Source organism: Malaclemys terrapin, chromosome 19, assembly GCF_027887155.1.
Source record: "Malaclemys terrapin pileata isolate rMalTer1 chromosome 19, rMalTer1.hap1, whole genome shotgun sequence".
Taxonomy (NCBI): domain Eukaryota; kingdom Metazoa; phylum Chordata; order Testudines; family Emydidae; genus Malaclemys; species Malaclemys terrapin.
This window is the reverse complement of record NC_071523.1, coordinates 8,340,925-8,363,504: the sequence shown is the minus strand read 5'-3', so window position 1 is coordinate 8,363,504 and position 22,580 is coordinate 8,340,925. Positions and strand designations below refer to the sequence as shown.

The window sequence follows — 22,580 nt, the reverse complement described above, 5'->3', positions numbered from 1 at the left end:
CATTATTCCTTAATTCTTTATCTTCTTGAAGGAAATAATTTCAAATCCACTCTCTTCTTTCACTCTTAGTCACTACTGGGCTTCTTTTCACAGGAGTCCATCTGCCTGGCTAGACTGTAGATAAGGACTCTTGATGCAAGCCTCTGTCCACTGCACCTCCCTTTGCTGCTCTAGGTATCCATAGTTGCCACCTGTTTTGATACCTTTCTTCAGGTGGGTGTTGGAGTTCTTCCCCTCCTGATCTCCTTTTGCAGTTATGATCATATAGCATGAACCACTTTGCAGACCTGGCTATTAGCCTCTATTTCATACCTAAACTATTGCCACAAAGCATAGTTTGATAGAATAACAGATTAATGAAATCCATGTGAGAGAGAGATTTGAATGCAAACTGTCCATGAGATGGCAGCAGAATAACACAGTTTGTGGTGTGATCCCATGATATAGGGATGTTAAGAGTTAGATGCAGGGTGTGAGATGAGAGTTGTGGATAGCTGAGTTGGTATGGAGGTAAATACAAAGTCCCACCTTAAGAATTTTATTTCTACCAATAAAATGCTGTTTATTGTCATCATGTTCAGCAAGCGGTTATTTCAGTGGGCTGTGAATCAGGCCCTTATTGCAGCATCAGCATTAGTTAATAACAATGGAACACTGCATTTTAGGACCAGCTTTTTCAAGTAGCTATTTTACACCTGAACAACTCCCAAAACATGTGCACAAGTTGGGTAAGTATGAAATTGTACCTTGAAAATCCCTTCTTATATGTTTTACAAATATTAACTAAACTTCACAGTACCCCATAGGGCATGAGTATTTATTAAGCACATAGTTAGCATCATTTTGGTGGCATTCATTTTGATATACAGTCAACATTTAAAAAAATCTAGCTAGAACTCTCATGTGCAATTTAGTTGCAATATCCAGAGTGCATACTAAAGTATGAGGCCATGGACTTGGAAACCTAACAGTCCAATTCAACATTTTCTATGTCCATGAGCCAGTTGGTATAAATGATTTTTTTTTCTAGTTAGTTTTTTTTTTAATTTGCACAGCTGAGCCTAGGGAAGCACAGCTGTGGCAGGGAAGCATCCTTCTTCCCTTTCCTAGTGAGCAAGCAGATATTCACTCTTGTATTTAGATATAATATATGGGCCAAAGGTGTTAACCTATTCACTGACCCACATAAAACTGTGTTAAATAAGGTCCAGAGTTTGAGCTACAGAGACCTCAGCCTGCTTAATACAGCGGCAAACACACTATAAAATTCAGACCAAACACTAAGAATTTATTGATTGAAACACACAAAAGGAAAAGAATCAAAACAAGGTAAAGAGCACTGATACTGAAATTGATTGTGCGAAACAAACTTAAAACCTATCAAAGTCCTATATAGTGGATATTTATTGAAGCCTCTTATTCTATCAAAGAGTCATTCTTGGTGCGGGAGAAAGGATTAATTCTGTTGTTCAATTCTGAATTGAAAATAAGTCACTTTTGTGCCTTAGACAAAAAAGACAGACACAGAAGGGAGAGAAGCGATAGAATAGTAAAGATGGGGAAAATATTGCTTTTGTGATGTTCTCAGGATACAAGGCAGCTGGTCAGTCATGGAGGGATGCTTTGGGCTGGCAGTTGGCATGACAGCTCTTAATTTGGACTTCAACTCGCCTCCCTGGTCAGGGACATCGTCTTGTTGGTCTGGTCAGGTCCCTCTCATTCACTGATCCTTCTCAGACTGGGCAGAGCTGGGTGGTCCGTCTCATCTCACTATGCTGGTGCGATGCATTACAGCTGATTTCAGGATCAGGTGAAAACTTGAGAGAGATAGGACAGTAGGACAATGCGGGGCAGAAAAGAGCACTTGAGGGAGGGCAAGACAGAGAAGGATCTCACATGTATCACATGCAGGGCCGGCTCCAGGCACCAGCTTAACAAGCAGGTGCTTGGGGCGGCCAAGGAGAGGGGCGGCAGGTCCCTCACTCCCTCTAGGAGCGAAGGACCTGCTGCTGATCCGCCGCTGCCGATTGCGGCTTTTTTTTTTTTTGCGCTTGGGGTGGCAGAAATGCTGGAGCCGGCCTTGATCATGTGGGGGTTGTCACTGACACAGTGATGAAGATCAAGTGTCCGCACCCAAGGTCTGGTGTCATGGCAACAACCCTTCCACCACAGCTATGCTGATGGTAAAAGTTCTTGTTGTGTTCTCCCCAAGAGTCTCTTTTAAAGGGCCCAAACAGGCGATGGGTGGAATAATCCATCCTTGCTTTATTCTGTCCAGCAATTAGGCCTATTTTCCAACACCCCAGTTTGGTTTCTTGATTTCCAGTCCTCTGCTCCTCTTGTTTACCAGTCATCGTCTTAACACGGTCCTTGAGTGGTATAATTTGGCCCTTTCTGTTTAAAACAATTCAGTCTTTCTGTCTCCACCTTTTCTTAAACAGTTCTCTATAACAAATCATTGTGATAATTCATCAACCTCTACCCATTTTTCACCAGTTGAGTTTACAGTTAGGCTAAATGTGTAGGCCCAGTTATCACAATATCAACAAAGTGCAGCCTCCTCTCCAACTAGTGAAGCCTCCCCCTAAGAGTTTTTTGTTTTGTTATCGATTGCCACCCCATGCACACACTTTGGAGGGCCCTGCTCTGAGCCAATGTCCTCCCAGCAAACTAACCTGTATTCTTGTGATCCCACCAACCTTTAGCTTCCATAGATCTGCTCCCCAGTCTACGCTCCATATTAGCTGCTGACATCGTAGACCTCTAGTGACAAGCACCCTAGGATTCTGCTCATTCGTAAAGCCTTGCCGCTCCCCAATGTGCTATGTGGGTTGCTGTTGTCTGCCTGGAGCCTCAGATGTCTTATTCCTCACAGGACCACAGAAACCTGTGATTAGCTCTGCAAGTGTTCCCCCTTCAGAGAGGCTCAAGAGGGGAGGTTCAGCAGCGAAAGTCCTTTGAGTGAAAGATGGGAGGCTGGATTTTATTAACTCATGGTCATTGTCCATTGTTATCCTTGCCTGAGAGATCATTCTTATAAGCCTTACCCATGCTCTAAAACTTCCTCCCAAAATTAGGAAGTGGGCCAGAAATACCAGAACAATGATTGTGTCTCTTGCCAGAATCCCAAAGGTCACAGAGGATGGATTTCTCTGTTTCCCTAGAAAGCTATAACTCCAGGAAGCTTTCTCAGCTAGAAAACTAGCTGTCTTTTCTGGAAGAGGGTTTGATAAAGAAAGCTTCCTGTAGTTTGACATCTAACTCTCCATGGATCATCTTGAACTGCACCACAAAATTCAAACTACTGAGTACAGTATGTGAAAGCAGAGGCTTTTTAGGGCATCTCTAGAGCTTTTATAATCCCTGTTAGGAACTGTGGGCGACAAAGGCATGATTTTTGATAGACAATCTACCTTATCATGCTGTAACATTCTCAGTGGAGTTCCCCAGGAAGTATTGATGGCTGCTGTGCAGCCTTTAATGCCGTAGAAAAGGTCAAGGAGATGATAAAAACACAAGGACAAAGGAGGCGGCCAAGCCACAGCTCAGTCCCCAAGATTCTCCCGCTTAGGGGACCAGAGAGAAACCTGCTACTTTTTTATTCTGTTTAGTTCCTGATGAATATTCATTTACATCAAGCTCTCCAGCTCCTCTTTTCTCTTTCTTGCTTCCTTTCCTTTCTTTGTCTAATTCCCTCTCTTTCTCTTTCCACTCTCTCCTTTGTTTCTGTCCCTTTGACCACGCTTCCACCCCCCAGATAATGCTCTACTTTGCCAGTCTCCATGGGCCTGATCTGAAATTCAGCGAAGTCAAGAGGACTCCCATTGACTTCACTGAGCTTTGGATCAGGCCCCCTAAGGCCTCCTTCATTCTCCTCTCCCAGCTCTCTTCTAGAAGTGGGTACAATTTTTCAGACAAAACTGTTTTTTTGTTTTTGGGGGGGGGGGTTGGCAGATTCGGGTCAGCTAAAACGTTTCACCAATTTGTGTTGAAATGAAAAAAAAAATCAGAAATGTCAAAAGAACCATGTCAACATTATCAAAATGAAACATTTTGGGGGGCTAGAGTCACAAGGGAATTTGGCATCAGTCACAAAAACACAGGAGATGGAGATGCTCCTCTAGCCTAGGGAATAGTGTACTCACCAGGGACATGGGAGACCTGTAGAAGGACACCCACCACCTTGTTTTCCTTCTTCTCTGGCTCTTGTGAATGTGGTCTCTCGTTTCTTTTGCTTTTATTAAAAATGCCCAAACCAAAAATTTTCTGATTTGATTCACTGAAAATCCTCCCCCCTGCCAAAGAAATGGGTTGGGTTTGAACTGAACTATTTTATTTATTGTTCAGAATTGGCTGTGAACCAAACAATCAATTATTCACACAGCTCTGTCCCCTTCTCCCTCTTCTCTCCATTCCTTTCTCTACCCATTTTTGCTCATTCTACCTCAGGGATAAATGGCCGTCAGGTTTCGGGGGGGTTATTAATTTATGCTTTTCCTAGTTGAAAAAATATGGCCTCCATTCTCATCCAATCGACAGAACTTCTGACCCTGTACTCTGGGTACTGACCCTGCACAGCAAGCTTTACTTTATAGGAAAGTATGATGGCATTCTGCAGAAATAGCCCCAATACAGTTTACCATGATATCTGTGAGATTGCAAGGTCTGGGGCTATTACTGTACAATAGTGTGATGTAAGTGGTGAGTTCAACTCCTGGTATGGCACTTGAAAGTATGATCTTTTGGCCCACAGGTAAGACAAGATAATGGGCTGGTAGGGGTGCAGCATTTTGGGGTGATCTCAGAGTGTGTGTGTGGGTGGTGCTGTGAAGTATGAAAGGCAGGGAGGACCTTCATCTGTTAGGTTTACCATCGTGAAATAGAGTGATCAGGACCTCTTTCAGTCTGCTGAGAGCAAACAGCACTCCGACCATAAAATATCCTTCCCACCCTTGTCAGTGACAACTGGTTCAAAGACCATCTGGCCATCCACTACCAGTGCAATCATGTGCTGTCCCTACATCAATAACTCATGTTCCATTTATTTATCACCCCTGGACTCTGCACTTTATTTATTGCCCTGTTTTCTTATTAGAACTGTGATGACCTTAGCGGGATTTGCCTGCTGTTTTCAGGACCGCTGCATTCCAGATGAATTGACAGCTGATTAATTTCTAGTTCCCTTTGTCTGGGAAGTTGATTGAAATGACATTGTCTGAGGGCCCCCCCTGGGAAATGCTCAGAATGGTAGAAAAGGACATTGAGGCAGAAAAAGTGAGTCGATTCCCTCGGAATGAGCATTACAAATATGCTGCCTAAGCTCAGTCACGTAGTCCTGCCCCAGAGCAGGACCGATGGGGCAAGCTAAGGTGGCCACTTGTGACTGTGTGTAAAACTGGGCCTGGCTCCCCTGTGTCAGCGAAAGGGAGCCAAATCCAGCCAGTTACAGGGGGCTGGGCTACACTCATGCCTATAAAGGACTGCCAGAGGGCAGGAAATACTAGAAAGGGAAGCTGCCAGGAACAAGGGCACCAGAAACCCCTGCGAGGGGTGACCTTGAAGCCTGAGAGCAAAGGAGTGAGTTAAAAGACTGGTTGCTGTTACTTTATTTGCCTGTGTTAAGTAAATAGACCTTTTTAAAGAAGACAGGGCGTGGCTGCAAGTGGTTGGAAACTAGGGAAAAGCCCTGCGACAATGTGTCTATGTGGATTTTCAGTTCTTGTCCAGCAAGTTGAATGAGTCTGATAGTGTGGCTTTATTTCTATGCTGATCTCCATCATCAATACCCTCTTTTTCTTTGTCAGTGTAATAAATTCCTTGCCTTTTAAGGGTAGCCAAAAGGTCCAGCCATAACAACAAACAAGACCTAGGCCTGTCTGGGATGCAATACATGGGGTGTCTCACGATAGCCTCAGTAACTCATGGCCTAGTTTCACCACTCCCAGATCCCCAGCAGTAGGATCAAAGGGGCGTGTCCCATGCTTCTGGGGGCTTTGTGAGATTATTATTGTTTGGGATCCCACAAACCATGATGGTATCTCCAGCAGCCTAGGAGAAAGAATTGTGCTGCACTCTCTTCTCACTTGCTGCTTAAGACAGAAAATAAACTGTGGGGCATGTTGAGGAATCAACACAACTGTCGTTTACTCTCGTCACTCGAAAAAAATATTGTTTCAAAACATACCTGTTTCCAAGATCGGGGGAACATGTTAGGTCTGAGGAAAGGTGTGATCATTCTCCTATCTCAAAGTTAGAACATTTGAAATGTATCATGAACAGTAGAAGCAGCTCAGGGGACTATCAATAGGGCCCTACCAAATTCACGGTCTATTTTGGTCAATTTCACAGTCATAGGATTTTAAAAATTGTAAAATTCATGATTTCAGCTATTTAAATCTGAAACTTCACGGTGTTGAAATTGTAGGGGTCCTGACCCAAAAATGGATTGGGGTTGTGTGTGTCACAAGATTATTGTAGGGGGGTCACGGTATTGCCACCCTTACTTCTGCGCTGTTGCCTTCAGAGCTGGGCCCTTGGCCTGCAGCTGCCACTCTCCGGGGCGCCTAGCTCTGAAGGCAGCAGCGCAGAAGTAAGACGTAAGAAGTAAGCATGGTATGGTATTGCCACCCTTGCTTCTGCTGGCAGGGCACTGCCTTCGGAGCTGGGCTCTCCAGCCACCCAGCTCTGAAGGCAGCGCAGAAGTAAGGGTGGCAATACTGTGACCCCCTACAATAATCTTGCAAACCCCCCCCCATGATCCCCTTTTCGGTCAGAACCCTCAGTTTGAGAAACGCTAGTCTCTCCCGTGAAATCTGGTCTTTTGTGTACTTTTACCCTATACTATCCAGATTTCACGGGGGAGACCAGCTTTCACGGTCCATGACGTGTTTTTCACAGTGGTAATTTGGTAGGGCCATAATATCAATATTCTCTCATGGGACACCAGGCTTGTGAAGTTGTGAGCTTGGTTATGGTATTCTATGCCCCACAGCAATCCTGTTCTTTGACTTTCCCTGCTTGCTATAAGGAAATCTCATGAGAAGAAACATTCCACAGAAATGCTTTTTTGTATGCAGATGAAGAGAGACGAAGACTGAGGAGATACCAAGTGATTACAAATGATTAAAGAAACAGTAATAGTATTAAATATTTACCGTACCATAGTCCTGTTCTCAGATAAGAGAGTGCAACTTGCAGGGAAGTCATTTGCAGTTGCACCCATGTAGCAAAGGGCATAACTTGGCCAAAAGTTCTTTCCAAATGTTGGGGCAGATCCTTCAAGCCCTCTGCAAACACAACTCCCATACACTGCACTGAGAGTTTCATGCATGGAAGCTTCTGGGATCAGGCCCATTAAACAGGTCGTTTTTAATCCCATTTAACAGATCTGAGAAGAGAGCTCAGGAGTACTCGGGCTCCAGCTTCTTGGGCCTCACTTAAGGCTATGTTGTGCTTTTAGGCCTAGCCAGGAGCAAGGGTTAGCATATAAATTGCATCACATGGGAGGCATTGCTCCCCTGAGAAGCAGTGCCTTTCTTGCTTACCCCTTGCTCCAGGCAGTTGTAATCTGCCACTGGCCACATCAACTGCAAATTCTGGGGGCTTTGTGAGATTATTATTGTTTGGGATCCCACAAACCATGATGGTATCTCCAGCAGCCTAGGAGAAAGAAGAAAAGAATTGTGCTGCACTCTCTTCTCACTTGCTCTGCTGAAAATCAGGAGTAACTCCATGTTACCTCAACTGTTCTGGTGGGTGTGTTGTAGGAGGTAGAGCCAAGACTCCACTCTTCACAGCCCAATTTCCGCTGCTTAAGCAGGGGGTGAAAGGTGGGCTGCAAAGACAGGAACACGTGAGCATGCAGTGCCTACATCTTCCTGTGCACCAGGACTCAAGATGCATGTAGCCTTTGCAGGGGGTTGAGGGAGGTACAACCCAGCTTGAAGGACTCACAGTTTGAAGGACTCAAAGGCTTCTTGTTCTAGAATGAACTAATTGGTATCCATGGGTATTAACGAATCACTAACAGACCACCTAGCTACCCATTATCATTGATTAGTTTAGGTAAAGATTACAGGAGAGGTGGCTTTTACCACTAATAAAGAAATGTGTACAGTATATAGGAACTGCAGAGTTCTAGAAATCAGAGGGAGTAGAGAGTAAACCCATAGCATGGGGGCTAATTAATGACAATGAAAGAGCGCATGGCTTACTGTGTTTGTGTGGAGGGTGAGTACAGGCCTCCTCTCCATCCACTTTTTGGGGCAGGGTTGTTTCAGAACTGAACTTGGCTGGGCTGCTGTTTCTAATCAATCACCATTTCTGACTTTCATTTTCATTCCCCACCGCAAGCTCATCTAGAAGAGGTGTGGATTTAAAGCGGTTGTAGGTCCCACGGGCAGGATCACCTTGGCATATTCATATACCCCGGTAGTGGCATGTGTTGGTTTTTCTGTAGCACTTGTCTGTCTGGGTTTCAGTATCCATTTCCCATCACACACAAGGGCGCTGGGTATTTGTTTAATGTGGCCCAGCAGATTCAGTTATTCTGGTTTCTCCAACAATTGAGTGAGACTGTTCAAATTCTAGGACCTGATTATGGGGAACTGACGGTCTAAATGCGGGAGAGACACGGTGGGCAAGGTAATATCTTTTATTGGACCAACCTATGTTGGAGAGAGAGAAGCTTTCGAGTTTACACAAAGCTCTTCATCAGGTCTGGGAAACTAGTATTGTGTAAGCTCGAAAGCTCGTCTCTCTCCACAACAGAAGTTGGTCCAATAAAAGATATGACCTCATCCACTTTGTCTCTCTAATATCCTGGGACAACACAGCTACAACAACACTGCATTATTTTAATGTGTAACTTTGGAAGCACATGTAGAATCAGGCCCATCATTTTCACTTTTCCCTATACCTGCTCTTCTCCTGTGGAACTCCTCTGACTTAAATGGAGATTCTCCTGATTCTCGCTAGTGTAAGAGCGGTCTATCCACAAGACTGCACTACCTAATATCACTAATAATGCCATCAATCTAATAACAAAATTCCTCCAACTCTGTCTCAGTCCAACACAGTGGCATTTGAGAACTAATTGAAATTGCTTTCAAGAAACCAAGTACTGCTTTTATGATTATAGTGGTTCGATTGCCATAGTCTGACCATCTTAGCAAGACTGATTTGTCATTTCAATTTTATTAATGCCACAAGGTCTGCTTCTTGGAGAGGAATTGCTCTGTGATGTTATCAGGCATTATAAAATATCTTAGCCGTTAAGTTACTGATTAACACAGATTCCCGCCTTGTAAAAACGTCATTGTTGTCATAGAGTACGAGGTGCTTGAAGCCAGCGGTCACTATTCAAACACACATAACAGGAATAAAACACTGTATAAAGAGAGCCACAGAATCAGCAAACACTTCAACTGAGCAAAGTAAAACTGCACCAAGATCTCGCTCCATGGAGGGATCAACTGGCAAGCTACCCATCGAAAATGAATCAAGTTCTCCTGGACCATCAGCTGCAGACATGGACAGACTGGGGTCCACTAAAGAAGAAACTGCAGACATTAACAGACTGGAGTCCACTAAAGAAGAAGCTGTAGACAAGGATTGTCCAGGCTCCTCTTCACCATCAGCCACAGAACTGAGCAATCCAGATGCCTCTAAACCACCAGCTTCAGAAATGAACTGTCCAAACTCAAGTAAGCCTCCAGTGACAGTAATGGACTCTCCAGACTCCTGTAAAGTATTAGTTTCAGAAATGGACCACCGACGTTCATCCAAAGCATCAATGGCAGATATGGACTGCCTCATCTGCTTCAACAGGTATCACATTTACAGGAGACCTAAGCTCCTGGCTTGCCAACATGCCTTCTGTGAAGTCTGCCTCAAGCTCATCCTTCAGAACGAGGACAATACCTGGATGATCACCTGCCCTCTGTGCAGAAAACCCACTGTTGTGTTTGGAGGGCTTATCCGCACCCTTCTTGATAAAGAAGATATCGTAGGCCGTTTGGAAAGCCCTTGTCCAAATGCTGAGATACACCTCTCTCCTGAAGGGCTACATGGCACTGGTGGAACTCAATCCAGCCATGCCACTGTCTGTGAAAACCAGGACATTCCCAGTATCAATCAAACAGCTGTCCAAAGACTTGTGTTGCTCTTGCTGTTCGTGGTGATCCTGATCATCCTCGTACTCCCATTTGTGTACACTGGACTGATTAAATGGGTCCTCTGCCTTGTGCTTATATTGGGGTTGATCATGTCTTTGGTGCTTTGCTGCAACCCTAACTTCAATTGCAGCTCTTTGGGGATTTCACTTCCCTTCTTCCACAAGAAAGAGAGCCACGTTATATCCATTGCCTGAAAACTGGCGTGTATTATAGACACAGCGGACTGGCGTTATTTGCAAGTTGCCAAACGGGAAACAATGGCTGATCATTACAATATAGATCTTTAGGAACCACTGTTCTTAGAATAAATTCAAAACACATCCTTAAAGTATCCCGGTAAGAAGTAGCCACAACACACAATATTGCTTAATTTTATTATCTGACCTAGTGAAATATTTGTATTTAGTATTTTTGATATGTGAGATGCAATTAGTAAGGATTTTCCCTGTTTGGGTTTGGGTTTGTTCTGGCGTATTGCATTTTGACTTGTACTGCAGAATGTTTATTATATGAAATGCTTATCAGCTGGCTTCCTGGGAAGACCAGTGAAACATCTGCCAGTGTGTTTGTAGATACCCTTCTTAGCTTGTGTATATTTGTTCTTGGTAGAGAGGCTTGGGATAAAGTTAAAAACCATAAAGACAATGCTCTTGGTGGGCACATTGAATCTGCTTTTTAAGTAGGGTTTCTGGTATGTAGAATTTCTCCATAGCCTTGATGGAGACTCTCCTGTGTTCTTTACCAAGCAAATGGTTCCACTTACTTGAACAAAGAACACTAACCTGAATAAGACTATTTCTCACTATTCAGTCTTATGCCTGCCCCACCTCTGTTCTTGCTCTCTTCGCATAAAGCCTGGAGTATGACATTGTATTCTGAGATGTGTGGTTCCTTATGCAGGGATCAAAGAGAAGGAACTTGTTAATCACTAAAACACACCTTGTGGTACTTCTGTATGCAATGTGTCCATTAAAGTTTAATAAAATTAATTGCTCTTTGACTTCTGTGTCTCATTAGGTTTCACACATAAATTAGCTGTCAGAACACTTCAGAGCTCTCTTCCTGAAGGGAACTGGAGCTGATAAAGCACCTAAGAAATGTAGTGAAATAAGAATCAGCAATTAAAGCTGAGAGATTATGGGCTACCTCTATTGGCGCGAGGCAAACAGTAATTGAGTTGATATGAAGAAAGGACTATATAACCCAACTAAAATTATTGGTCTGTATTAAACTGGGGGAACTAAAGTTTTCACTCACCAGTTATATTGTTGGGAAGACTTCCACTGATGTCAGTGGGCCTGATCCACGCCCCCACCGCCCTTGGTAACTATTAATATTTGTTAAGGTCAAAACACTAAGAAGGGAAACTGAAGTACTCTAGCTGTGAATGTCTCTGATGGACAGAGAGATTAGTGAGACAGACTGACTAAAATAGATGATGCCCTTTTAAAGGCATCAGCCTTGGCAGTACTGTTCTTCTCTGGGATAAGACACAAATCTTTCTTCTAGCTTAAAATCTTTGAAGAGCATAAAATCTCTGGGTCTTCCTATATATTTGGGCACTCCTGTAATACCAATAATCCCAAAAAGAATGGGAGTCTACACTGACACTAAGAAACCCAGCTGTAAATTTGAGGCCCGAGAGTTAACTATTTCAGTAGATGCTGAAAATCCATTTAGTGGGAATAGAAATAGAAACCTTTCTTATGCTTTGAAGGTTAGAAAGCGAGTTGAATAGTAAGAGACTGACAGCCCTGGAGAATGCTGTTCTTTCTGGATCCCCAGAACATGATCACATGCAGAGGCAGTACTGGTTTCCCTCCCACTGCCTTGTGTCAATATACTAGGGTTACCATATTTTAATTTTTAAAAAGGAGGACACTCCATGGGGCCCTGGCCCCGCCCCAACTCTGCCCCTTTCCCACCCCCAGCCCTGCCCCAACTCTGCCCCCTCCCCTGAATGCTCCGCCCCCTGCTCCTCCCCCTCCCCTGCTTCCCGCGAATCAAATGTTCGCGGGAAGCCTGAAACAGGGAGGCAGTAGGTAAGCTGGGGCTGGGGCGGGGTGCAGCGCGGTCCAGTCCGGCCCCCTGGGCCGAGCGGTTCCCTCCGGCGGCCGGCCCAGGCCAAGACGCTCTGGCCCCAGCGTCTCCCGCCTGGCTCGGGCCCCGGGGTGCTGGCCCCCACCCAAGTGCCCGCACCCCCGGTCGAGCACCACGCCGGCCCCCGGCCCCGGCCGAGCACCACGCCCCTGGCCAAGTGCCCCCGGCCAAGCACCGCGCCGGCCCCCACCAAGCACCGCGACGGCCCCCGGCCAAGTGCCTGCGCCCCCGGCCCCGGCCGAGCACCACACCGGCCCCGGCCTCCGGCCAAGTGCCCGCGCCTCCAGCCCCGGCTCCGGCCGAGCACCACACCGGCCCCCGGCCACGCACCCACCGCCCCAGCCCCTGCCGAGCATCGCGCCAGCCCCGCACCGCCGGGCCCTCCCTCCCTATTTTCCCGGACATATCCGGCTTTTTGGGATTTCCCCCCGGACGGGGATTTGAGGCCCAAAAAGCCGGACATGTCCGGGAAAATCCGGACGAATGGTAACCCTAAATATACTTCAAGCCTGACTTGAGGGGCCTAGCATGAGAGGGGTAGCCGTGTTAGTCTGAATCTGTAAAAAGCAACAGAGGGTTCTGTGGCACCTTTAAGACTAACAGAAGTATTGGAGCATAAGCTTTCGTGGGTGAATGCCCACTTCATCATTACTTGCGTCTGATGAAGTGGGCATTCACCCACGAAAGCTTATGCTCCAATACTTCTGTTAGTCTTAAAGGTGCCACAGGACCCTCTGTTGCTTTTTGAAGGGCCTAGAGATCTATCGGATAAGAGGTAGTTCAGCTTAGATGTCTCTTCAGTCCTTGAGAAGACTGCCGACAATGGGTCTGATCACAAGCCCATTGGAGGGAACGGGAATCTTTCAACTAATTTCAATGGGAGATGGATTGGGCCCTAGGAACTTGACTCATTTCACAACTGCTGCTAAATCGCACCTGGAGAAACACGCTCCAGTGTGAAAATAAATATTTGCAACAGTGAATAACTAGGTTTTTAGAGCAAAGGACAAATAAATTTTCTATTCATACTGTACAAGACAATAGGACTTTCTTGCGCTCATTATTTATCATACCAATTTTTTCCCTTTTTAGGAGAATTTCAGCTCTTCCTAGTTAGAATTCCTGAGAATTTTTTGCTCTTCCTAGCTTTCAGTCTCTCTTGTTTCTGAATTAGCATAATGATTAGGCAACAGGCTTCAGCCTGACAGGGAGAGAGGTTATTAATGAGAAAAGTGTTGAGGTGGTAATAAGGTGCAAATTACATGCAGAATAAATATCTTGCAACTGTGACTTCAGAACTCAAATCCCATCAAGAGATTCTAAGGGCATGATAAGACGTGACAGTTAAGTTTAAGTAGTTTGTGTAGGCAGCAGAATCTTGAGCCTGAGAATTCAAATTTGCCTGGTTGATCTTTCATATAATAAATTATCCACTCTTCTCCCATCTTCTATTTCTTCTTCCCTCCTGCTTCTTATCCCACCAGAAGAAGAGCCAAACGTGCTGTAATCATCTTGGAGCTGATCTACAGCTTGTATAAATAAATGTAACTCCATTAATTTCAGTGCTGATTCGCACCATCAGATCTGGTCCCTTGTTCTGATTAGTTGATTTTGACAACTACCTGTAGTGTCATACTTGTGACTTATCAGAAGGTTTCTTCCCTGGGTTAAAATGTGTTTCCCACCGCAGTCCTTTTTATGTCATCATAATTACACTGCTGCTTTCGTGTTCCACTTCAGTAACTAACTACCCACTTTGCAACCCACCAATCAACAGGGCCAACCTTGTGTCAGACTCCTATTCCTAAAGTAATAATTGCACACAACTATTTGCCTTTATAGCCATCAGTGGACCAGTTCATAAAAAGCAATCTCTGGCTTTTGCAGACTGCATCAGAGTTAAGCTATTTGTAGAGGAATTACTGCAGCATAAGTCCACTTGACATCAGCCTGTTCTCTTGCCAACTACAGTAGAGGTGTAAGGCACTGCTAAGTACAGAAGCCTCATTTTACGTTATTTACCCAACTTCAAATCATACTGTAATTAGGTTGGTTTTCTTTATTTTAGTACAATAAAACCATATTATAATGTTCCTAAAGTTTATAACATCAGTTGCAACAATCATTCCATTTTGTTTTCTTCACTTACAACATCCCCAGCTATAACTTATGGCTATAAACTAGGGATGTAAATATTGTTTAAAAAGTTAACCACTTAAATGATTAAAATTCTATCGTTTAAATGGTTGACCGATTAAAAGGAGAGGGGCTGGGGTTGCTGTGGCTGGCGAGGCAGGGGCTGTGGTTGGTCAGCCGGCCACGGGGCAGGGGTCAGCTGGCCAGCCTCCAGGGCACGGCTGGGGCTGGGGTCCAGCCAGCGGGGCTAGGATCCAATGCTGTGTGGCCAGGGCCAGGGTCTGGTGTTGTGTGGTGTGGCTGGGGGCCAGCACTGCTCGGCTGGGGTCCGGCCCGGGGGGTGGGTCGGGGTCTGGCCAGGTCTGGGGTTTGGGTGCAATCGGGACTGGGGGCCAGGGGCCGGCCGGGGATTAACGGTTAATGTTGGTGAACCCCCGGCTGGCCCCTGAGTGGTCCTTCACTCAGTTCAAGGCTACCCTGGATTACACTGTGGTTGGCCTGTATTTGGCCTCTGGGATCACTTTAGCCACCTGTACTAATTGTGTTTTGTGCCTTAGGTACTTCAATATATGGTTTTGCCTAGAGATGGGCTCAAACAAAAATCTCAGAGCAGAACACTCCTAACTTTCGTGAAATACAGATCCGGTTTTTTGCAGCTTGCATCACGTTATATAATGGACTGGCCCAAAATCCTCATTCTGACTGCTTCAAGTTTGTGGCTCTACATCCAAACTTTGCATTTGGGCCTATTTTTTAAAAAAGCTTCAAATATTTGTTCAGTTTCAAAAGCAAATTTTGATTCAGCCAAATTCATGAACTACTTGACTCCTGAGGTCCCTTACAGCCCTACATTTCTGTGATCCTCTTGTCACTTCTTACTGCCATTTGAGCACCTAAGTTTTACGAGCACAAATACTCATAACAAATAAATGTTAAGACTGAATGTTCTATATTCACCAAAAGTGACATGTTTGAGTTGATAATTCACAATTCATGCTATGTTGGTGAGTTATCTGATTCATCTAGTCAAGGAACAGAAAGCATTTGATTTACCACATGAATTGTGTAATGACCCACCACAGACCAGTTGCAAGTTTGGGATATTCATAACTAACTGTGAATCTTCTGAAGAATTATTCACTGAGGAAATATGTAAATCAGGGGTTTATTGCACATTTTCAATTACCCATTTGCAATTGTAAAGATCTGTCAGTAAATAATTTGAGAGTGGGGTGAAAAAGACAAATTAGATCAAGGTGGGACAGTTCAGTCTTCAAAGAATATCAGGGTTGGAAGGGACCTCAGGAGGTCATCTAGTCCAACCTGCTGCTCAAAGCAGGACCAATCCCCAGAAAGATTTTTACCCCAAATCACCCCCTCAAGGATTGAACTCATAACCCTGGGTTTAGCAGGCCACTGCTCAAACCACTGAGCTATCCTTTCTGTTGGCTTTACCTTTGACTGAAGGATGAGGGTGGTCACAATCTGTCTCTTAATACATCTTTGATATAGCCCCTGGGCTTCTGATAAGTTATCATTGTGGCCCCTAATTAATAAAAAGTTTTGACACTGTTGTTTTAAGTGATCCTCTTAGGTTTTAAATTTCCTTATCCAACTTTAATCTCAAGAATAATGACTGTACAAAGGCTCTGAGTTGTATTATATAAGAAATGCACTCTAGGTCAGTCATCTTTGATTTCGAGGCTGCAATCTCAATACAGAAACCCAGAAAATGTGGGTCTGTACTGAGTAACATATACTCCTCTCTCCCTTTCTCTTTCTCAGAGGGTGTTAACATTTGCCAAGCCAAGAACTATGTGTCACACTGATTGAAAAAAAGGTATTTTATAATGAGCTTCGCAGGAACTCAAAGGCACAGAACCCCTGGCACAGTGAAATCCCACAACCAAGCAGGAGACAATGCCATGGAGAAGAATTGAACAATGAAAAAAGCACGGTAAAAGTAGATGGATCAGCAGTGGTGTCCAGCCTCTGAAAAGGAATGACAGTTGATAGATATCAGGAGGCATTGACATTTACACAGCACTTTTCATATTCAGCGCTTACAAACCCTGAGTAATCCTGACAACGCACCCAGGAGATAGACAAATAAATATGATCATCCCCACTTTACCGACAGCAAATTGAGGAAGTGAAGTTAAAATTGCCTTCCACAAACCACAAAATGAGTCAGTGCCACAGGAGGATGTAGGCCTAGAAAACACCCGGATTCTAGTACTGTACTCTGGCCCATAGGCAGTTATACCCTTGGGATGCATGACACATACCTTTGGCATATGGCCAAGTAGGATAATACTGACCAATCAGGACCACTTGGTTGGGTGGGCTCATTGAACAACGTGAGTTTTAATAAAGCCAGATGCAAGATCTTACATCTAGGAACAAAGATGATGGGGAACTGTACCCTGGAATGCAGTGACACTGAAAAAGACTTGGGGATCATGGTAGATAACCAATTGAACATGAGCTCCCACTATGATGCTATAGCTAAGACGACTTATGCAATCCTTGGATGCATAAAAAGAGGAATGCCAAGTAGGAGTGGGGAGGAGGGATTATCTCTGAATACTGCATTAGTAAGACTACTGGACTCAGTAAGTCCAGTTCTGGTGTCCACACACCAAAAAGAAGGTTGAAAAATTATAAAGGGTTCAGACAAGAGCTACAAGAATGTTTTGTGGTCTGGAAAACATGCCCTGTAATGAAAGACTTACGAAGCTGTAACTATTTCATTTGTCCAAACGAAGATTAAGGAATGACTTGATCATGATCAAGGACAGCTGATCAGAAATTTTCCAGCAAAACTACCAATTCGCTGAGGCACACTGATTCATCGAATCTATTACAGAGTCAACAAAACATTCCTTGAAATAGGGTACACAGACTACAGCAGAGAAAGCCAGGCAGCACTGGGAACCCCAACTGAATAGCAGTGGTGGAACTGACAAGAATGTCAATTTCACATATTTCCTTTTGGGAACACACGTTTCCCTCTTTCTGAAATGAAATTTTAGGGGGGAAATTTCCAGTTCGCTGAGAAATTTTAATAAATTTACTTTCATTTTGAGTAAGAACAAACAGATTGCAAAATACCGAAATGTCCTGCGAACCAAAGCCCCTGAGTTGGCCAATTCTATCTGCAAGTGTCTACAGGGGGAAGAGATTCTGAAGGTAGCTGGCTCTTTAATCTAGCAGAAAAAGGCAGCATGAGATATAGTGGTTGGAAGCTGAAACTAGAAAAATTCAGACTCACAATCAGGTGCACATTTTTAAATGAAGGCAATTACTCATTAGAACAACTAATCTAGGGATGTAGGAGATTCTCCATCACTTGGAATCTTTAAATCAAGACTGAATATCTTTTTAAAAGAGATGCTGTGAAGGAGCCAGAATTTACCAATGTACATTGCCAAAGAGCCACAGTAATATGTCAGCAGCCCCCCATCAGTGTCTGTCCCCTCCGCCGCTCCCAGCGCCCCCCACCCACCGGCAGCCCCAACGATCAGTGCCTCCCTCTCCCTCCCCCACCTCCGGATCAGCTATTTCATGCCATGCAAGAGGCTCTGGGGGGGAGCGGGGAGGAGTGAGGTCACTGAGGGGAGAAAGGGGTAGAGTGGAGGCAGGGCCTGTGGCAGAGCCAGGGGTTGAGCAGTGAGCACCCCCTGGTACATTGGAAAGTTGGCGCCTGCAGTTCCAGCCCTGGAGTTGGTGCCTAGACAAGGAGCTGCATATTAACTTCTGAAGAGCCGCATGTGGCTCCAGAGCCACAGGTTGGCCACCCCTGGTCTAGCAGCTCAACGAAGCTGTGGTTTTGATGCAGAAATTACTAGGTTACTAGAAATTACTTCTGGCCTGTGTTACGCAGGATCACTATGGTCCCTTCTGGTCTTGAAATCGATTCATCTATTAAATTAGAAAGTGTATGACCCTTGTAGCCTCAAAATCTCTCACACAGTAAACTGTTACTAAATTTACCGTTCATAATATTTTGCTGCCCTAGGACTGTATCTGTTCTATTTACATGCCAGAGCAGATTTCATTTCACTGCTTCCGCCTCTCTCTCTCTCTGCCGCTGCCCCCACTCTTGCATTTCCCACAGGCCTGGTGCAATGGCTCTAGTAAGGGGAGCCAAAAGGCAAAGTTGCAGGCCAGTTCCTTTCTCTGGGGGACTGTCAGTGGTTCTGCTCCATAGCTCCTGAAAGTGATTTGAGAGCCTTCTAATGTGTTTGCAGGATCAGCCTTTGAAACTCAAGTCTACAGAGGACCCGTTGGGCAGGTGACACCTGAAGCTGTGAAATGTCCTCAGCAAAAGCCAGGTCTGGCCTGCTTTCAGAGAGCAGCCCAGGCTGGCTGGGAGGATCCTGGCCCATCTGAGTTAGAGCTGGGGGGGGCACTGAGGTTTCTGGCTCCACAAGTGCCTGAAACTGAGGGTCAGGCTAGGAGCCCCCTGTTCTAGGCTATGGAGAGTTGTGTTGTGATCTCATGCTACTACGATGGTGTTTAATGGGCCCGGCCCTGCCTGGAGCAAGCCACCTCCTGCCAAGGGCCCAGCCACACGGCCGAGCTGGAGCTCAGAGTCCAGCCGGAGCGCCCCTCTCCCGTTACGCACTTTGCGTAGCCATGTGGCTCCTCCGCGCTGGCTACGTCAGGAAGCCGCCGCATTCACCGTTTGGCAATAGCTCCCCCTACGCGATCTGCGTAACTCGGGCCCTCTCGGCGTCCCTGAGCCTCGGGGTGGGGTTGAGCACCGAGCCGGCCTGAGGAGACGGGAGAGCGGGGAGGCGATGGCGGCTTAGCGCGGTGCCTCCCTGACGGTTTGCGGGTGGAGACGCACGGTAGGACAAGGGACGGGTTGTTTCTGCCTGGCTCGGACCTGGACATGCGTGGTAGGGGGGCGGGTTCCCCCAGCCCGGAGTCCAGGGGGAGCCCCCCTCACTGGGGTCCGAGCAGGGGGGCTCCCCTCCCCGGGGAGGCGGATCAGGGCGGGGAGTTGCCCTCACGCGCCTAGATCCAGAGGTGGCTCCCCCGCCCCCCACATTGGAGCTCGGGTTCAGATAGGGCTTCGCTGCCCCCCCCCATTCACCCCCTAAGGGGAGTGGGGGTGCTGGAGCCCCCCCGAGTCTGAGCCCTTTGGGGGACCGTGCACTCTGCTGCCCCCGGCTAGTTACCCTAGGGGGGCACAGGGGAGCTGCTGCTGTCGGAGCAGGAGCCTGGACGGGGAATTCGGCGTGAGTGTAAAAAGTTTTTGGAAAGGTGTGGGGGGGGGGGAGAGGGGGGGGAGATGGAGGAAATGGGACCCTCACTCCATATCACCCCCAGCCTTGCACCTGTTCAGTGAGTGATAACAGGTCACATGCACACAAGAGCCTTCCTGCACCCTGGGTGGATCTGGTTTCTGGATCTAATCCTGTGTATAAGCAATCTTGTCCATGTGGGTGTTTAGGAGTCATAGGGTAAGAATTGTATTTGCACTGATGCATTCCCCACTCTCAGAGATCCACCATCTGCTTTACTGTGTCCCACGGTACGGCTCCACGTTTAACCATCTTCATGCTTTAATAAGAAGTGCTTTCTCCCCTGGAATCTTACTGAAACACGGCCGCGGCCTGTCACTCCGTCTGGCTCCCTGCTACCTTCCCTTCAAGACACCTTAGAGCAGAACGGTGCAGAGCCTTGGTCTCTGCTCTCATCGCTACTCTCCCTTCACTCGTCCCATGCCTCATACCTAACGTCTCCCTTTCTATTAATCTGTTAGTGCTTCCCTTCCTGGCCTCCTGTAGCAGGCATCTAGTCCTTTTTCCCTCCCTCCCCAAAATAAGTTTCCTTCATGTCAATTTCCTCCCCAGGGAAGTGCTGTGTGTTTTGTTTTGTTTTTAAATATTATTTTCTAACATCTTATCTAAAACAATATTTACACTTATTTTACTCAAATAAAAAGCTCGCACATAACTACACAGGAAACACTATAATAAACGAACAAAAACGGGGAGTCCGGTGGCACCTTAAACACTAACAGATTTACTTGGGCATAAGCTTTCGTGGGTAGAAAACCCACTACTACTTCTTGCATCTGAAGAAGTGGGTTTTTTACCCATGAAAGCTTATGCCCAAATAAATCTGCTAGTCTTTAAGGTGCCACCAGACTCCTAGTTGTTTTTGTGGATACAGACTAACATGGCTACCTCATGATACTATAATAAACACTATCACATATTTATGGATTAAATTATATCCAATTTAAGATCAGATATGGGTCCCCTATTGTCTTAAATGTCTCTGGTTGATCTCTGAAAGTGAAATTTACTCCTGTGAGGACCAGCACAAAGCTGAAGATAGACAAATTCAGACTTGGAATAAGTCATACATCTTTAACAGAGAGGGTAATTACGGTAATCATTGGAACAATTTACTATGGGATGTAGTAGATTTTCCATCATTGAAATTTTTAAATCAAGATTAGCCATCTTTCTAAAAACTTGATCTAGCTTGAACAGGCAGTTATAGGCTTGATACAGCTTCAATGGGTGAAGTACTGTGGCCTGAGCTATACGTGAGGTCAGACTAGATTATCATAATGGTCTATTCTGGCCTTAAAATCTACGGAAGGTCTATGTACCATGTAAATCCCACTTGATCCCTATTCTGAGGGTTTAAATTAGATGTAAGTGTTCGTTGGCCTTTTGCTGGCCCTTTGTGCACCCCGAATGGAAAAAAAAGGCCTGATCTAAAGACCAGTGAGATCAGTGAGCTTTGCATGAGTTCCCAATAAAAATAATATCAATACTGTCAACCCCAAATGTTCAGATTTTGTGAGTCAGGCTGCAAAAATCATGAGTTTGTCTTTAAAATAATGAGTTTTTAAATAAAACAGACTTTGGATTGTTTTTATTTGCCTCTTGGGTTTTTGAACCTTTAGGGCTTCTTAGGTGTGGGCAGAGTGAAGGGGGAGTACAGTGAGATGCGAACAGAGACAGCAGGAGCTGAGTTGTACAGAGCCTTGATGGTGACTTTCTGGGGAAGGAAGTTGAGGGGTGTAATCAATGTCAGGTCTTTAGGATGCTGTGTGTTTTTAAGCTTTTTTCCGCAAGCATTAGTACTAGCAAAAACTTTTTTTTTTTTTTTTAAAGAAAGCTGAGATTTTCCAGGTACTGTCCTGATTCCAGTACTCTGTGGTTTACATTAAGTATATGGCTCTGCAGCGGAATTCTTACATTATATTTGTATGTTTTATGTCGATGTATAATCCATTCTGAAAAGTAAATATTTATTGTGTGCTTCTGCGTCGTGGACCTAGATTATGCAAGCACTTAAATGTGTGTGTGACTTTACTCATATGAATAGTCCAGTGGAAGTTAATGAGAGAACTCATGTGCGTAAAGCTGCTTATGTTCATAAATGTTTTCAAGATTATGGCCTTAACCAGCTTTTCGAGAGGAAGGATGGGTCTAGTGGTTAGGGCACTGACTTGAGAGATCCAGGTTCAGTTCCCTGTTCTGCCACAGGCTTCCTGTGTGACCTTGGGCAAATCACTTAGCCTCTCTGTACCTCCGTTTACAAATGAGGATCATGACACTTCCCTGCCATGTAGGGGTGTTGTGAAGATAACAAATACATTAAAAAGTTTGTGAGGAACTTTGAGATCTACTAATGAAAGATAAGAGTTAGGTGGTGGTATAGCAAATTACAATCTTCCTCTGAATAAGATGTTTTTAATGTTGCATTGCATTTTTCTGTCAGCATCTGAAATAACTCTTGTGACTGCTGTATAAATTAGAATTTCCAAAATACCCATTTGAAGTTCCTTTAATTCATTTGTCCAAACTGCATTTACAGGAATAATAAGGCATTGGTATGAATAGTAAGACCATCCACAGTTACATTAGATAAGATTAAAAAATATAAGGGATACAACCCGCATGGTTGAAGGGATAAGCCAATCACTAACTGCCTGAGGTTACAAAGACATTTCCCTTAATGGCAGTTTATTCTATAATTGCCCATTTCTGAGTTTTTTTCACTTTCCTCTGAGGCATCTGAGACTGCTAGAAAGAGGATAGTGGACTAAATGGTCTGTTGGTCTCATACGGTGTGTCAGTCTTTGCATTTCTACACATCCGGTAATAGCCGAGCGATAGAAATTGACAGCAG

General features: G+C 45.1%; 3 protein-coding genes across 3 annotated transcripts in view; 2 read left to right on the top strand and 1 right to left on the bottom strand.

Annotated features, from left to right (window-relative positions):
* LOC128826026 (group IIF secretory phospholipase A2-like) overlaps positions 1–22,580 on the bottom strand; it is a 218,685-nt gene that overhangs the window by 84,229 nt on the left and 111,876 nt on the right. The window lies entirely within an intron of this gene.
* RNF186 (ring finger protein 186) lies at positions 9,358–11,175 on the top strand. The gene has a single exon (XM_054009024.1). The coding sequence runs from the start codon at positions 9,461–9,463 to the stop codon at positions 10,367–10,369; it is 909 nt and encodes a 302-aa protein (XP_053864999.1). The 5' UTR covers positions 9,358–9,460; the 3' UTR covers positions 10,370–11,175.
* The window catches only part of TMCO4 (transmembrane and coiled-coil domains 4), an 82,231-nt gene continuing 78,776 nt past the window's right edge, over positions 19,126–22,580 (top strand). The window contains exon 1 of the mRNA XM_054009021.1: positions 19,126–19,267. The gene's annotated coding sequence lies outside the window, so the exon portion shown is untranslated. The remainder of the gene's footprint in view (positions 19,268–22,580) is intronic.

Excerpts from the sequence above, each read along its gene's own strand:
- RNF186 (XM_054009024.1), top strand. The coding sequence starts at position 9,461 with ATGGAGGGATCAACTGGCAAGCTACCCATCGAAAATGAATCAAGTTCT.